The 17284-nt window shown below is 39.5% G+C and overlaps 2 protein-coding genes across 7 annotated transcripts in view; one reads left to right on the forward strand and one right to left on the reverse strand.

Annotated features, from left to right (window-relative positions):
* STAB2 (stabilin 2) overlaps positions 1–17284 on the forward strand; it is a 103441-nt gene that overhangs the window by 82534 nt on the left and 3623 nt on the right. For 3 of the 4 annotated variants that reach the window (XM_080971660.1, XM_080971661.1, XM_080971659.1), the window contains exons 67-69: positions 25–147; positions 569–685; positions 1229–2203. In XM_080971660.1, the coding sequence (XP_080827786.1) occupies positions 25–147; positions 569–685; positions 1229–1279 (291 nt within the window). In that variant the 3' untranslated portion in view covers positions 1280–2203. Of the gene's footprint in view, positions 1–24; positions 148–568; positions 686–1228; positions 2204–17284 lie in introns of those variants that run through there. The other variant, XR_013977060.1, reaches the window with a different exon arrangement.
* The window catches only part of NT5DC3 (5'-nucleotidase domain containing 3), a 51817-nt gene continuing 41922 nt past the window's right edge, over positions 7390–17284 (reverse strand). For 2 of the 3 annotated variants that reach the window (XM_080971727.1, XM_080971725.1), the window contains exons 10-14: positions 17169–17250; positions 16409–16495; positions 13449–13589; positions 12712–12776; positions 7390–10415 (exon numbers count right to left, since the gene is read on the reverse strand). In XM_080971727.1, coding sequence (XP_080827853.1) covers positions 10154–10415; positions 12712–12776; positions 13449–13589; positions 16409–16495; positions 17169–17250 — 637 coding nt within the window. In that variant the 3' untranslated portion in view covers positions 7390–10153. The remainder of the gene's footprint in view (positions 10416–12711; positions 12777–13448; positions 13590–16408; positions 16496–17168; positions 17251–17284) is intronic. The other variant, XM_080971726.1, reaches the window with a different exon arrangement.

The following is a 17284-nucleotide window of genomic DNA, read 5'->3' on the forward strand; positions in this document are numbered from 1 at the left end:
TTTTCCTTTGCTGTCTTCACTTAGGCCTCTCTGCATCCCGGAATTGGAATATTCTTTGCAGTCCTCCTGGTCATAGGAATCATTGCTCTAATCGGATATTCATACTTCAGATTTAAGCAGGGAACCGTTCGTTTCCCATATTTCAAGGTGAGAAACCAATGCAAATGTAAGTTGACCTTCGTAGCTACCACCTTTTCCTGAATTTTGACACAAGTTTTTAATTAGTGGCAATTGAAAATGTAGAAATTGTCCCCTGCCCAAGCACAATTGCTGTAAATGCTGCACCTTTGATCATGAAAGAGAATCATGACTAGTTTGCTTCCCTTTAATGTAACTATTTTCAGAAAGGGAAGACACAAAAGCAGAATTCTCCCAGTATTTCCCATTATGAACAGGATTTGGGCATCTTCATTTTGTTACCACCTTGGCCTGGTTCAGACATTATAGGCAAGCCATTGTTGTGAACATTATGAACGTTTGCTAGAAGCACTTGTAAAAATATCCTATGACTTCTGAATTCCTCAGTTTATCTGTGAAACAAACTTGTTCACTTACTTATTTAAAACAGCAAAAGGATGATATTGATGTGACCACACTAGACAGAGCACCGTCTTCAAACATCTCAAACCCTAACTATGAAAGCTCCACAACTTCAGCACCAGACTCTTCTTATGATCCATTTTCCGTAAGTTTTGATTTTGATAAGATATCAGCAGAACTATGTGCTTGAGCTTTTTCTGAAAAAGCAAGAGCATGTAATACGTTGCAGCACCAGTTTGGGTGACAACAGAGGCTGTGTCAATTTACCATGATTTATTCTCTGGGAACACCAGACAGAGACTTTCCCAATGTGATACCCTCCAGGAGCAGGGCTTTTTTTCAGCTGGAATTGAATTTTGCAAAAATGAGATACTTCACAGCCAGTCCCCACTCACTGGATAACCAAACACTATCTCTGCCTAATCCTACCTCACAAGATTGTTGTGAGCTGAAAAGCAATGTATGCCACCCCAAGATCTTTGGAGAAATCACGAGGTGAAAATGACATTCATAAACAAATGCTTTGTTGTACTGATTTTCCAAGATGTCAGTAGCAAAATTTATGCCAAAAATAAATACTGTTACTGTAACCCATTCTTTTTTTGTATTTTATATAGTGAATTGCTTTGTAAATTAGTATTAAATTCGAATATAACTACAGCATATAAATTGTAGGTTGTTTTTTCAGGTTTCTGATGAACAACAACTGGTGAGCAGTGGTCCCCAGGATGAGATCTGATGCCTGAATGTGGAGATAAAATAAGCAGCTTTTCAGCTGAAGCAATGTGAAGATACAAGGAAATGCCAAGAATTGTCTGGCTTTAGGGAGGGACGTTTGAAGACTATGGTAAATTCTCAGCAAAGTTGCTGGAGGTAGTTCGGTTTCTTTCAACGCTGTTTTACTATTACATTGTACAGTTCCTGCGTTCCTGACATCCAGCTGTTCTTCAGGGTTTTCTACTGTTCTGCTTTTAACTCATAATTTTCATGGGGAAAGGAGTGTTCCTTATCATATGCTGCAGATATAGTTAGCTATACATTTAAAAAAACAAAATAATGCATAATCGTGAACATGGGATTGCTGACTTTGCTTGACTGAAATTTGCTCTTGTAGGGGGCCCTGAATTTTATGCTTTTAAAAAAGTTTATTCAGATACATTTCATTGCAAAAAGTGGCTTCTAATTTCAGCACCATTCTTTCCAGGCAAAGAGTTACTGAGGGCTTATGTTCCTTTTATTTAACTTTTTTTTTTTGCAGGTTCTGGTGATTTTATTACTTCCTGGTGGATCAGTGAATTATTAGTCTGATTGCCCCACTGTCAGTTTCCATGGAAGCAGGCTTTAATTAAATCTTCCTTCTTCCAAGAAGCACTATTTTGTTATAAAAGTAAATAGAGAATGCAAGAAAATTGGCAATTAAGACCTCTACACTACAGAAACAGACATTGGGGTAACAGAGATAGGACACTGGTGCCTTCTCCCTTTGCATCCCATGCTCAGGAGGCAGCAATACAGGCTAAATCTAGGAGTAAACTTTTAATTAAGATTGTTAAGAGATTTTCCTTACGGTTAAAGCAATTGCTGGATAATGTAGAGCAACAGCAAGTGCAGAACCTCTTTAACTGTAGAGAAGTGACACAAGGGTAGAAGTAACCCACTAAGTATCCTATGGGTTACTTCTACCCTTGTGTCGCTTCTCTACAGTTAAAGGGGGGGGGAGTTTTTGGACAATATTTGCCTGCTAAAAGAGAGGGAAAGAAGCTAAATTTCCATCGCTCAGAACCTGGGAACGGGCTACCATTAAGACTGTTGTATTCTGGAGCTCTGCATAGACTGTGAATAGACCGCTCATTGACAGTCAGTGAAACAAGAGTGATATATTGTTTCAATTACCCTCTTCTGATTCAAAAGGGACTAAAAGGAGTAAAAGAAACTGAGTAATAGTAACTGAGATTTGATACTAAATATACTGGTGCAACTGTGGTCTGGAAAAAAGCGACATTTTGGACTAATACAATATAAATAGTAACTATTTCCCTCTAGAGGAGGACTTTGAAATTGCTACAAGGATTGGAATTTCCCAATTCTAAAGATAAGACTCTGGGACTGTGAAATTGAGAAATTGACCTTGAAGGGCTTAAGTGTTATGGCAGATGGAAAAGAAAAAATAGATCCGCCAATCCAAGACAAAACAACAAGGTCTGGGAAGATTTGGCGAAGAGCTTCTACATCCGGCCCTCCTGCTTCTTCTGTGGCTGTATTAACGCATTCTAAACCAAAAGGAATGATTTCAGAAGAGGCCCTGGCACTTGCTTTGAGCAAAATAAATGAATCATTGGAACAAATGAATAAAAAATTGGATCAGAATACACAAAGTATAAATCAGAATACACAAAGTATAAATAGTTTGGGACAAAAAGTTAATTCAAATACAGAAGCTATTGAGAAATTGATCCAAGAGTCCAATTCAACTCGACAGATCGCAGAGGAAGTTAAGGAAAAGGTTGTTGCTGTGGAAGTAACCCAGCTGGAAACAGAGAGAGTCCCAGACCTTCAGAAACAACTCGAGGACCATAGGTTGGCGCTCTCTATGATTGAGCTTAAGGAAAAACAGACAAACCTGAGGATTAGAGCTGTACCTGAACTGAAAAAAGACTGCCTGATAGATTATCTCATGGAGGAATTTGCAGATCATTGGGACTTGGATTTGGAAAAAGAGGAGTTTAGAATTGTGAGGGCCTTCAGATTGGGAAGAGGAGGGAAGAAGGAGAAGAACAGAATAAGAGACTGTTTGATTACCCTCCGATCTAAAGAAGAGAGAGATAAAATTTTGGGCTGGCATTACGAGAAGACTTTGGTAATACATCAGTCAAGAGTGGAAATATTTAAAGATATCCCAAAACATCTTCTAGACCTTAGGTCCAACTTTGGAGATTTGGTTGCCCTGTTGAGAAGGAACAAAATCATTTTCAATACATGAAAATGATGAATCAGGAAATAGAATGGAAGATTAAACAGATGAGACAAAAGACATTTGAATCGGCAAATAAGTGTGGTAAACTGTTGGCTTGGCAAATGAAAAAAAGACAAAAACTTAATACCATCACGAATTTGGAAGTAGAAGGAAAGAACATACAGAATCCAGTGGAAATTAGAAAGTGCTTCCAGAGGTATTTTAAGCAACTTTATACACAGGAGAAGCAGAAAGAAATGGATATTGACAAATTTTTGAAAATGAATAGACTACAAAAAATTTCTCAAGAAAATAAATTAATGCTGAACTACAAAATAACGGAACAGGCAGTAGAAGGGGCCATTCAGAATATGCAACCAGGTAAATCTCCAGGACCGGATGGACTGACTTCAAGATATTACAGATCTTTGAAAGAATGGTTAATACAACCTTTAAAGGAAGTCTGTAATGAAATACTGGAAGGGAAAAGGGCACCAGAGTCATGGAAGGAAGCTTACATCACACTTATACCGAAAACAGAGACTGAAAAGACACAACTCAAGAACTACCGCCCCATATCATTGCTTAATGTGGATTATAAATTTTTTGCAGATATTTTGGCTAAAAGATTAAAAAAGGTGTTAACAGAAGAAATCCACAAAGATCAAGCGGGCTTTCTCCCGGGCAGACACTTGTCTGACAATACGAGGAATATAATTAATATTTTAGAAAAATTACAAGTGAAGATTAATACCAAAGCAGTTTTGATATTTGTGGACGCGGAGAAAGCTTTTGACAACATTTCCTGGAGTTTTATGAAGAAGAATTTATTGGGGATGGGAGTGGGTCAAGGTTTTGGAAACGGTATAGGTGCCATTTATTCAGAACAGAAGGCCAAATTAATTGTGAACAATGTAGTGACGGAAGAATTTAAGATTGAGAAAGGAACATGACAAGGCTGCCCAATCTCTCCATTGCTTTTTATATTGGTCTTGGAGGTCTTGTTAAATATGATTAGAAGGGACCAATTGGTAAAAGGTATACAATTGACTTTACAGGAGCCAGAATCCAGCACTAAAAGAGTATTAGAACTAATTCAAGAATTTGGTCAGGTAGCAGGTTTTAAGTTGAATAAGACGAAAACTAAGGTTTTAGAGAAGAATCTAACAGAGATTGAGAGAGATAAGTTTCAGAAGGAGACAGGATTGACACTGGCTAAGAAAGTGAAATATTTAGGGGTTAACATGACTGCTAAGAATGTGAATTTATTTAAGGATAACTATGAAAAATGTTGGACTGAAGTGAAAAAGGATTTAGAAATATGGTCAAATTTGAAGCTATCGTTGTTAGGCCGAATTGCTGTGATAAAAATGAATGTATTGCCAAGAATGCTGTTTTCGTTTCAAACACTGCAAATTTTGGACAAAATGGACTGTTTCAAGAAGTGGCAGAGAGATATCTCTAGATTTGTCTGGCAGGGCAAGAAGCCTCGTATAAAATTTAAGATATTAACTGATGCTAAAGAAAGAGGTGGATTTGCCCTGTCAGACTTAAAACTTTATTATGAATCAGCCGCTTTTTGCTGGCTGAGAGAATGGATGCTTCTTGAAAACACGGATGTTTTGGATTTGGAAGGTTTCAATAATGTATTTGGTTGGCATGCATATTTGTGGTATAAGGTTAAAGCACACAAAGCGTTCAAAAACCATATTATCAAACAATGGAGGCATATAACTTGGATAAAAAACTAGGCTTCCAGGAGGAAAAATCAAAATTGGAAACAGAATTGTTAGACCCTAAAGTTAAGAATTTGTCAAGAATGTATAACTTGCTGTTGAAATGGAATACTCAAGATGAAATGGTGAAATCTGCTATGATTAAATGGACACAAGATGTTGGACATAATATTATGATGGCTGACTGGGAACAGTTATGGACCACTGGTATGAAGTTTATGGCATGTAATGCCTTAAAAGAGAATTTAATGAAAATGATTTATAGGTGGTACATAACACCAGTCAAGCTTGCAAAAATCTATCATCTGCTCGATAACAAATGTTGGAAATGTAATGAAACTGAAGGTATATTCTTTCACCTTTGGTAGACATGCCCAAAGATTAAGGCATTCTGGGAGATGATCTATAATGAAATGAAAAAGGTATTTAAATATACCTTCCTGAAGAAACCAGAGGCCTTTCTCCTGGGCATGGTCGGCCAATTGGAGCCAAAGAAGGATAGAACCTTCTTTATGTATGCTACAACAGCAGCAAGAATACTTATCGCAAAGCATTGGAAGACACAAGATCTACCCACCAGGGAAGAATGGCAGATGAAGCTGATGGACTACATGGAACTGGCGGAAATGACTGGTAGAATCCGAGACCAGGGAGAAGAGTTGGTGGAAGAAGATTGGAAAAAAATTAATGAGTGTTAGAAGGATGCTGGAATGAAGTTATATGGTTTTAGTAGAAAGGTAACAAAGAATTAAGTAAAAGCTGATTGAAATGGGCCAAAATGAAAAAAATTAAGGTTAGACCGTTAAGATAAATTATAGAACAAAAATTGAGAAAGATGGAAAGAATTTGCTGAAATAGTGAATTGAACTAGAATACAAAAAAAGGGAGGTGTGAGGAGGTCGATGAAACAAGCAAAGGAAAGGTAAAGATATGGAATATTGGGTGTGTGTTTTAGGGGGGGGGGTTTGTTTTTTTCTGCTGTATTGTTGTATTGCTTTTCTATGTTTTTTTATTGTTGTTTTTTTCTTTTTTCTGTAATCTTTAAACTTCTAATAAATATCATTAAAAAAAAAAGAAGAAGAAGTAACCCACTAAGTATCCTAATACGTTCAGAAGTGAATGAAAGGATTGACTAAATCCAGCCCTTACCTATGGCTGTTAAGAGAGAGTAGGACATTTATATGAACAGAGTTGATTCTCTCTTGAAGTCACAAATGACTGAGGAAGGCTACTGAAAATGTGAACACTAGCATTCTATTTGCAAGACTGCACAGTAAATCCAAAGCTTAGCAAGAGCAATGCTACTTTTCTCTTTTGTTCAGATCCCACCCAATTATGAAGCTTACTGAATGGCACTGTGACTTTACTAGCTCTTAAGAGCTGTTGGGAAGCTTAAAAAGAGGAATGAAGAACCTTGTACTCCTTGAAAGAAGTGTAGGATATATAATTGCAATAAACAAATTGTAAAATACTTTACAATAAATTGTAAAGTACATTGTGTCTGCTATTAAGTGACTAACGCCTCTGATTTTGGAGAAGAATTCCGACGAAACTTTCTGCTACTGGGAAAGCAGTGCTATAAAAAGAAGAATACAGGTGTCTCCCCACTTACATGCTTTTGACTCATGTGCGGCACCAGGAAATAATTCGAACTAAACTTCAAAAAGGGCAAAAACAGCCTGAAGAACAGTGGGTCTACCTCTGAATTACAGCCACTTCAGGGTGTGGGTCTACCCCCTCCCTGTTTCCACATCGTCCTCCAGTGATGAAGAAAACAGAGCCACCGTTTCCACCATTCTTGTCAGTCTGGTAACTACTGCTGGTGTTTTTCAAGGGTTTCCAGAAGGTGCTTACAGGCTTTTTAGATGGTGCTCCTCACTATATGTGATTTCATGTATACATGTGGTACCCAGGAACAGAACCCCCATATAAGTGGGGAGACACCTGTACTGAACAGGGTGGGTAAGGATCTTAAGCAGGTTCCCTGTAGGTGTAATATCACATCTTGTAGACTCTAGTCTAAAATTCAGAGGGTCGTGTGTAATTGCCACCATTTCTCTTCGAATACAGTTCTCTTCGAATACAGCCTCCAGAATGCTGCTGGAGGCTTTTCTATTTCAGATAAATTTTTAAAACCAACAATTACGACTTCCAGACTAATTATAATCTTAGTGAATGTGACAAGACATTTATTGCATGATGTTGTACCAGAGACATTTCGGGATACAAAAAAGAAAAATTATCTGGCAATTTCTATTCTTGGGGAAGTCAGTTTGTCAAGAAGTAAACTATTGACTTCCTTTTTGGTATTCAGATACTAACAGAATTCCACATGGCTACAATATCAGAAGTTGTGGGTGCTACAATAAGTGATTACAGTGCTTTTAAATAACAGCAGTAACAGAAATGAGCAAATGTTAGTTTGCAGCTGGTTAGGCCCCAATCACTTCACATGCAAGATCATTTTACAATATACGACATTATGTAGCAGCAAATCAGCACCAGTTAATATACTTTGTATACAAAAAAATAAAAGTAATCTGCAATAGAAGTAGTTTTCTACAAAGCGATTTTGTACAAAAATTATGTGTGGAGAAGGAGTACACAACACTGGATAGTGTTCTCATAAACCCTTAAAACACTTTATGCCATAATTTTCTAGAATACAAACTAATTCCATTCTTTAACATCTTATACAAATACAGTCTTTTAAAGGGGCTTTGGAAGCCTAGAATATTAGATTCATTTCAAGTAACACCAAGTCTTGGTTATGCTTTAACAATCAAGTCCAGTCCCTTGGATTTTCTGTTTAAAGGGCTTTTCCCTCTTCTTTAAAAGCAATAAAACAGAGGCGACTGTTCTGATAAAGCTTTACCAATGACTCAGCCGAGTTTCATCCACTCTAGCACAGAGCATTAAGGTGGTCAGTGGCAGTTATGCATTCCAAGTATAACATTTACAGGCAGAAAAACATCCCCGGCAGCGTCACCAAAAGACAAGCTGAAGCCCCTCCGCGTAAGATGGCAATTAGGCGACATGGCCAGCACATCATAAGAACACAGGAAACTGCCTAATACCAAGTCTGATCAGTGGTGTTGGCAGTGGCTAGCAGTGGCTCTCCAGTGTCCCAGGTAGGGACCTTTCTCGAACCCCTAACTGGGATTGGCAGGGTTTGAACCTGGGGGTTGTATGCCTGCATGCAAAGCAGATGCTCTGCCACTAAGCCACAGCCTCTCCACTCCTCAGAAAACTAAGTAAGTCTGTGTCGATACAAAAACAATTATAAAAAGTAGGGGAAATACTTAATGCCAGAAAGGGAGCTCCTTGGTGCTTTAGGAGATCACTGCGAAGAGACACCAAAAACAAAGCTTGATATCTGAACACGTCTATAGGATCGTCCATGTGAACATAGCTCTCACACAAAATGGGCTTCATTTGCCCTTCAAGATATCAGCACATCATCCAATCCAATTGGTTAAATTCGCATTGCACTGCATTCACGTGATCCAGCCATTCAGGGATCATGTCAATGCAATTGAAAACGGGGGGAAATGGTGCCAAAGCAATAAAGGAAGGAGAAGAGATCCACACCCCACCCCAAAGCCATAGCTTTCAAGGCAAAGAGGAAAATTAAAAACTTCAGCTCGGCATTACTTAGAAGTCTATTTCAATGAACTGAAATCCCGGACCATATTGAGTCATGCAAGCAGGCAGTTCTTAAGCAACACAGAGAATTAGAACAATGCGATTAAAAGCCTCTCACGTACATATAAAATGTATACAAACTAGTAACACACAAACTTTACCTGACCAGCATTGGGGGGACCAAATTATTTCCTAAAAATAAAGAGAACAATTCTTTCTATATTTTGAAGAACTTCAGCAAACAAAATACATGACTTCTAAAAATAAAAAAGGGAAATTGTTTCAAGGCACCCTTCCACAACCTGGAGCTCTAGAATCCAGATAGTGAAAGACCTCAAACTCCTATCATCCTTGACCACCGGCTCAGCTAATGGGAGTTGGGAGTTAAACAATGTCTGGAGGGCACCAGGTTGGGGAAGGCTGTTTTAAGCTGCCAGCATGGCCAATGGTCAAGGATGATGGGAGTTGCATTCCAACGATACCAATTTGGAAGGGAACCTAAGTTGTACATTTGGACTCCAATCTAGCTTGCACACAACTGGTTACATAGCAACTACTGGCTCCTGGTAGAGAGGGTTTGTCCTCCATCTGAATCAACCCAGCCAAGTCCAGTAGGACTCAGATGAGCATTCAGATGCACATCTGCACAGAGACACCTAATTCTGCATGCAGATGATCTCTGCAAACACATTCTGAAAGTTGTAAATTAAATTTAGGTGTGTAAGTATGGCACTCATTTAAACTTTTCCCCTGCTTAGAAGCAGTGTAAGGAGAACACAAGATTTCTTATCCCCTCATAGCTTCAAAACTTATTGAAATTTTATATTTCTTTTTCCAACTAGAAGAAAACTAGCTACAATTTAAGATAAATCCAGATTCAAAACACGTCCAGAATCCAAAGTGATGCTCATCTGGTTACAGTACACCAGAGTAATATATCAGGCTGCATGTCATACAACTAGAAATATCTTAAATTGTTGTTTTATGTGCAAATAATTCTTTTTCAGCAAATATTCAGCTGGGGGAAGAGATCTATTTTCTATTAGTGCAACATGACTTATCAGCTCTTACTAAAGTCAAGAAAAGAGACCTAAATAGAAATATTTGCTCTATAATCATATACACTAATAGTTACTACAGCTATTATAGAAGAGATAATTGCTTTTAAAGATACATTCATGTTACGATAAATATACTTTGCTCTACTGAGACAGTGGAAAGAGGGGAGGAAGGTGGTAAAGGTTTGTCATTATAAAAACCAAGGGAGAGAAAATAAAACTTATTTGATTTGAATCATCTCTTGCAGAAATGGTATTCTGAATGTACCAGTGCACAGTTGGTCAGACCATGTTGGGAGTTCATGCTGCAAAGGAGTCCTCCTTGGATAAAATGTGTAGTCGTGGTCATAGTTCAAAAGGCAACTCAAGGATGCCATGTAAATATCAGCAAAGCGAGACAAGCGTCTTAAAAAATAGGTTGGGTTCTGGTCAGTCCTGAATAAGCTTCCAAACTGAGAATTGAAGAAGTTCCTGGTTGTTTCTCTGGGAGGGGTAAGAAAGATACGCATTCTTAGAATTGTCAATCCCTTAAGGGAAACCAAGCTTTCCAAAGTGCTTAACAAAGATTCTTTCTTCCCCCAGTTAAAACCAGTTTATTTATATATTGAAACAAGGTACCATGCTATTTTGTTAACTGAAAGTCACCTTCAGAAAACATCAGTTTCATCTTGCTTCACAGATATCAAAGAATCACAGAGTTGGAAGGGATCCTGGGGGTCATCTAGTCCAACCCCCTGCAATGCAGGAGGAATATGCAGCTGCCCCATATGGGGGTCGAACCTGCAACCTTGGCATTATCAGCACCAGGCTCTAACCAACTGAGCTGACTTCTAAGTCAGAAAATCCAGGGGAGGAAACTTTGTCAACTCTTTCCCCTCTGCTTTTTGCAATGTCTTTAGAATGTGCTCCTGACAAAGATTGCATATATTCGTTAGTTTAACTTATGTACAGTGGTACCTCAGGTTACAAACGCTTCAGGTTACAAACTCCGCTAACCTGGAAGTAGTACCTCAGAACTTTGCCCCAGAATGAGAACGGAAATTGCATGGTGGCGGCAGTGGGAGGCCCCATAAGCGAAAGTGCACCTCTAGTTAAGAACGGTTTCGGGTTAAGAACGGACCTCCGGAACGAATTAAGTTTGTAACCCAAGGTACCACTGTACTGTCCATTCAGTACAACTCTCAAGATGGTTTGCAAACCCATTTCCAATAATAAAAGAACATTCAAACTATTAAGCCAACTATAAATAATGCAAACAGCTAAAGAAAACTAAACCAACAAAGGCATAGCTAGTACAGTGGTACCTCACAAGACGAATGCCTCGCAAGACAAAAAACTCTCTAGACAAAAGGGTTTTTTGTTTTTGAGCTGCTTCGCAAGACGATTTTCCCTATGGGCTTGCTTCGCAAGATGGAAACGTCTTGCAAGTTTGTTTCCTTTTTCTTAACACCGTTAATACAGTTGCGACTTGACTTCGAGGAGCAACTCATAGAACGCGGTGTGGTAGCCTTTTTTTGAGGTTTTTAAAGACTTTGGTGATTTTTGAAGCTTTTCCAAAACTTTCCCGACACCATGCTTCGCAAGACGAAAAAAATCGCAAGACGACAAAACTCGCGGAACGAATTAATTTCGTCTTGCAAGGCACCACTGTAAAACTATCTGAAACCAATAGGAAGATAATTTGGTGCAAGTATCTAAAAGCACCCATCGTAATGAAAAGAAAAGTAAAATAGGAGGTGGGAAGATCAGGGAAAACTACAAATGGCTCAATGTCATATATAGTTTGGCCCCTGGAATCACAGTCACAGGGATAAGAAGAAACATCAAAAGCTTAAGTTCATCGATTCACAGCAAGACCTTGAAGACATATCCAGTGTCCTGATATTGTACCTCTGACCCACATACTTCTCTTGTAACCCACATTATTTTGGTCATTCCTTCTGTTTATCCCTTGACAGTCTCAGTCAATGCTGGGGTTTAAGTCAGTGCCAGTTTTAAGTACTGCCAGATTTTTAAAAATATTTTTTAAAGGTCCTAAGTTTCAACGTCCCTGCTCTGAGAAATAATTATTCCCATTATGCTTAAAGTTCTGATGGCCTGAGATGACAAATAATCCTTTCATATAAAGAACATCCGAGGCAAAGGTTTAGATCAGTTTTTCACCTCAAGTGGTTGGAGGAGAAAAGGGAAGTATTTGGTGGAAATGTTTTGTGAAAAGACAACAAAGAACACAAAGTGTGTGCTACAATATTGTGTCAGGGCACCTGTGAGTTCCCAGAGCAAGCATGTGATTGTTTTGGGGAGAAGAGAAGCAGCAATAGGTGCATTCTCTAGTTTTGTGTTATGTCACACCCCATGGCAGCCATTTTGTGATTGGTACCTATAGCACTCTCTAAAAATTTGGTATGTGCCCACTGGTTCAAAATGGCTACCAACCACATCCTACAGGGTTGCATTTGGACATATTCAGCTAATTAGAGGATTAAAGCCATCCATGAGTCCCATCTCCCCATGTCACCTAATGCTTCATAACCTTGATCACAAAATGATGCTCCTATTTTGCAAGACAGTACAAAAAAGGAAACTCTTAGCCAATTAAATTGTTTCCCCAACAGCCAGATTTGGTATCTAGTGGTGTTAAATACTCTGCTGTATCTACTACTATTAAGAAAGGTAATAGGAAAAGACAGCAAACTGGGCACTGTCGTACATTGTTAAAAGCTTGTATCTGGATTTGCATTTTCAAATCTTGAAACACATTCCCAATGTTAATGCTTACCTCATTTCCTTTCTTTCCTTTTTCCACTCGTGTAAAATCAGCTGAGAATCTGGATCCCTGTGAACCTGAAATGATAACAAGCAACCTTGTATGTTCTTAGCACAGACTCCTTAACAGGAAAAGGACATGAGTATATTGTAATCATGTCTGCACACCATTAAGAAATTTGACACAGAGGGAAAAATGTGAACAAGATAAGAGCTGTGGCTTTTTAACTTGTCAGCACAAAGCTAATGTACTATGAAGGAGCAGGGGATTGTATCCGCCAGTGGAACAGGGAGGAAAGCTGTTTTCAACCACCACCCACTAACCTGACAGCACCCCATGCCTCCCCTAAACTAGCTCTGCAATGTTCCCCAACCCTGGGAGTGGGAGGAAGAATTGCCAAAAATTGTTTCCCTCATCCGACTGTTGGAAGCCTTGCTGTCAGCTGTGTGACACCAATTAATGAAACCCATTACTTAATGCTTTTAACAAAGCCACAGAATTTTTACAGGGTTGTAGGGGAAGAATACAATTGCTTTTGAGTGCAAGAATATTTGTATGAAGACGTCCGTGTGTCTATAAGAGACAGCAGGAGAGACAGACTTAAACACGAAAACAGCTTTTCATCAGAAATTATATTTAAGTTCTGATTACACATATTTCTGCCCATTTTTAAATTACACTGGCAACACCAGAAACCCTAGAGGAATTTGTAGAAAGGGCTGGAGGCAGCTAGAATAAGCACAACAGACCTGCATGTGTTCCAGTAATCCAGTGAGAGTCTGAAGCCAGGTCATGGTCTGAATGTATTGCTCTGTGTTCATGATCTTAATCTCCGTCCGTAACTCCGGAATAATTGCACCTGTTCGCCAGCCGTGCTTTAAGGTCAAATCCTATTTTGCCAGCCAGGATTACAAGAGACAAAAGTGTTAGTGTTAAAACGATTCAATGTGTACTTTTCTACTCTTTCACCCTAAAGGCCATTTGTAAGATAATTCTTGCTTATACATAAGCAGCAGTTACACGCTAAGTGGATCAGCTGGGCCACTGTACAAATAATTAAGAGGAACAAACTAAGAGGGAATCCATCTGATACCAGGTAGCCAGGCATGGGGTAAACAACACACAGCTGACCAGGAAGAACATTTGTGTCAGGAGAACAGGGAGGCAAACCAATTAGGGGGGAAGTATTGTAACATGTGGAAATGGTAAAATATTAACAGAACCTGCGTTAAGCTGCTTAAACAGGATAGGAAAACTTCTCCTCCTGTTGTAGTAAGGAGCCTGGGGCCAAAAGAAGAAAAAAGACCGGCTGCAGTCCTCTGCAATCTTGGAAGTAATCCCCAAAGAGCAAGCATGCAAAGGACCTAGCTAAGTATTGCCAACAATGACTGGAAGTGGTTCTCCAGGGTTATTCTCAGTTCTAATGTTGGTGTTTTATCCTATATATTATGCACAACACACCCTGGAATCTGCTAGTGCTGCATGGCAGGATAATAGTGAAATGAGCAGACCTCAGTCATTGCATTTTTACACACATGATATCCAAGGGACTGTACAGACTCTTTCACTGTCACTGCAGGGGAATAAGCCTGTCTTAAAAAATAAACCCAGTGAAAGACTGGCATTTTTATACTTTGCTATTACAAAACAATCTCTAACAACAACAAAAAATAGAGTAGCTTGCTTTGCTTTATTTTAAAGTTACTCTGAAATACATTTAATTCTCCCAACCCTCTGTATACAGAATCAATTTTGGGTTAGCCCTGATGTGACAAGCATCCTTCCCAGACAGGAAGAGGGAGGCTTCAGTAATTAAAAACTCAGTGCTAAAACAGCACTTGCAACAGCAAGTCTCTTACTAGCTTCTGTGCAGCTTCTTCCATCATTAGAAGGAAGTACTCAGATCACTGGGCTCCACTTCTACTATGAATGAATGTAAAAGCTTCAAGGCGTAGTTTAGCTGTAACCTGATGAAACACATTGCATGGGCCCTCCAGACAAGTCATTGGTCACATTCCTGGGAACTGCTGGGGCTGGCAGGGAGATTTCCTATGCATTCAGGTGCTTCTGGGCATTAGAGCAGATTTCATATGTTACAACTACAAGTAAAGTGGTTTTTCTTTCCCCTTCTGCACCTTCCATGTGATTGGCAGGTAGAAGTATAACTTAACTGCTGGATGACAGCCCAACGACTGTGATGTAGTAGTCACAAGGTGTTTCAATTAATCCCTGTTTTAGCACAAATCATGACAGGTCTCTCTGCAACAGGCACGGCCCTCCATCCATGTGTCAATAACAGGCACACTCAAGGACTTTACCAATTGCAGCTGAAAAAGCTACCACTCTGTATATCACCTTGACTACCTAGTGGATAAGTGAGTTAAAATGAACACACATAAAAATATCAAACAGTCTAGTGCTGAGGTTCTTATAGAGGCCCACCACACATGGTCAGCTGCTAAAATGTGGAGTAAAGCTGGGAACATCCCCAAACCTAAATCCAATTTCTATTGCACAAACTGCTTAGTAATTTGTAACTCGTCATCTTATTTATTGCTATTTTTGGCCTGAGCATTAGTCTGCAAAGCTGTCCTTATCTCTTCCTCGGCCTCATTATTGAGATACATTAAGTAATATTTTAGCCAGCTTACATTTATAGACATGGAAAAGATGTTGTCCTGTTAAGTTTTGAAGTTAGAGAGAGAGAGAGAGAGAGCGCACATACAAGAGTCCACTGCAAAGTGTAAGAGATCTGAAGTACTCAAAAGGTGAAGTACAATTCTCCACTTAAATATAACAGTAACTCATTTGAACTGCAATTATTCCCGTTTTAGGCCACTGTGCAGAGCCAAACGGTATGAATGTCCCAGAAGACCTGTAAACGCCATCTTGGCAGTCATGATAACTCCAGGACTAATTGGTATTTACTGTGAGAATGAACTCATATGTGCTTATCTGCTTGCACTGAAGCTTGGAAGCCTTAGCTTTTTTGTTTAGCTAGTTGGGAAAGGAGAGGCTTCTCATGCTGGCTGCCTGTCAGCTGTACCCTTGTCTGAGCGATGGATGGGAGTGGGGAATGGACTTCTATCCCAGGGGTGGGTATAACTGGGTTATTGCTGCCAGCTTACATAGCTTGCTTTTTGATTAAGTAACCCATACATGATTAGCCCCCGCAGACAAAGCCATTATGCTTGCCACTTCGGCATGTGTCCAGAGGTGTAGTGGCAAGGAATCCTGCATTGCACTGCTGTATCTAAGTCTCTTGATATATCTCTATGATAAAGCACTAGAACTGATCGCTCTGGAGTTTTATACATCTTCCTTTGGGATCCTTGCAACTGGGTCCTTCAGAACATCAGTCAATCCTTCACCCCAATCTGTATTTGGACCCACAGGAAATGACAGCCATCCATATCTAGCCTTTACATACAGCCCAAAAACTTAGCCAAGTGCCCTGCAGCCTTGATCCCAACCATTAAATAAAACTCAGAACTACGTGGAAGGTGCTATAAGAGGCTTATGTTTCCCCGAACAGAAACAAGTAATCCTATCAGGGCTTTACTCACTTTTATGGCAGAAACTTGGCGCATTGGTCTATTTTTTTCATAAGTTTCCCTGTTTTACAAAATTCTTTTCACAGTACGCAGGTTGTTTCTGTAGACATGATCAGTTTTTATCAAACTAACAAGTAGGGGAGCAAGTTACTTACTGCTAAATCGCTATAAATGTGATCGCCGAAATACAAGACTTTGGAGCCTCTCCAGCCAGTCAGCTTTAGAAACTCATATAAGTTGCCCTACGAAAGAAGGGAGGAAAAGACAAAATTATGAGTCATAAACAGAACCTGGCGACTGTCATGCTGGCAGCTTGCCCTCTCCGAGGAAGAGTAAAATCTTTGCTTTTCACATGAAAAGCAGATGCTAATATTATCAAAAAGAGACACAAGTGGCCTGATACCGAGTCAGATGGAGCAATGGTCTGAGTCTGTATTGTTTAAAATGACTGGCAGCAGTTCTCTCAGCCTTCCTTGGAAGATGCCAGGGATGGAACCCAGAATGTTCTATATGCAAAGCAAGCATCTTCCCACCAGGCTATGGTCCTTTCCCTAGAATAAAATGCATTTTTGCTCTCACATAGCAGCCCCATGGCAAGCTAGGAGGTTTATGCTCACAACTGTTGCCTATGCTGAAGACTGTCTTGCTCACCTCTTTCTAAAGAAATTACCGAAATCTACAGGGGAAAAATGGCCGCCCACTAGGGAACTCCCTAGTGGGGTCAGTCCCCACAGGGCTGACGATCAGCTGAAACAGACAATGAGCGCGCACACACACACACACACACACACTCTTTTCAATGCTGCTGACTAAGGTTGCTCTGGATTTTGTGTATGTTCATCATGATTGTCAGAAAGGTCCAGTTTGACGTGGAAAGGTGAGGAGTATAAATATTTAAACCAACAAAAAACATACCTGTTTGTAAATCTGGCCTTTCTGCAGTTGATGGATTTTGTCCCAAAGCAAAACACCTCTCTCATTCACCTTGCGGAAAGGTCTATTTAAAAAATGAGAGAGGGAGTGCACAAAGA

Source organism: Podarcis pityusensis, assembly GCF_964106645.2.
Source record: "Podarcis pityusensis genome assembly, chromosome: 10".
NCBI lineage: Eukaryota > Metazoa > Chordata > Lepidosauria > Squamata > Lacertidae > Podarcis > Podarcis pityusensis.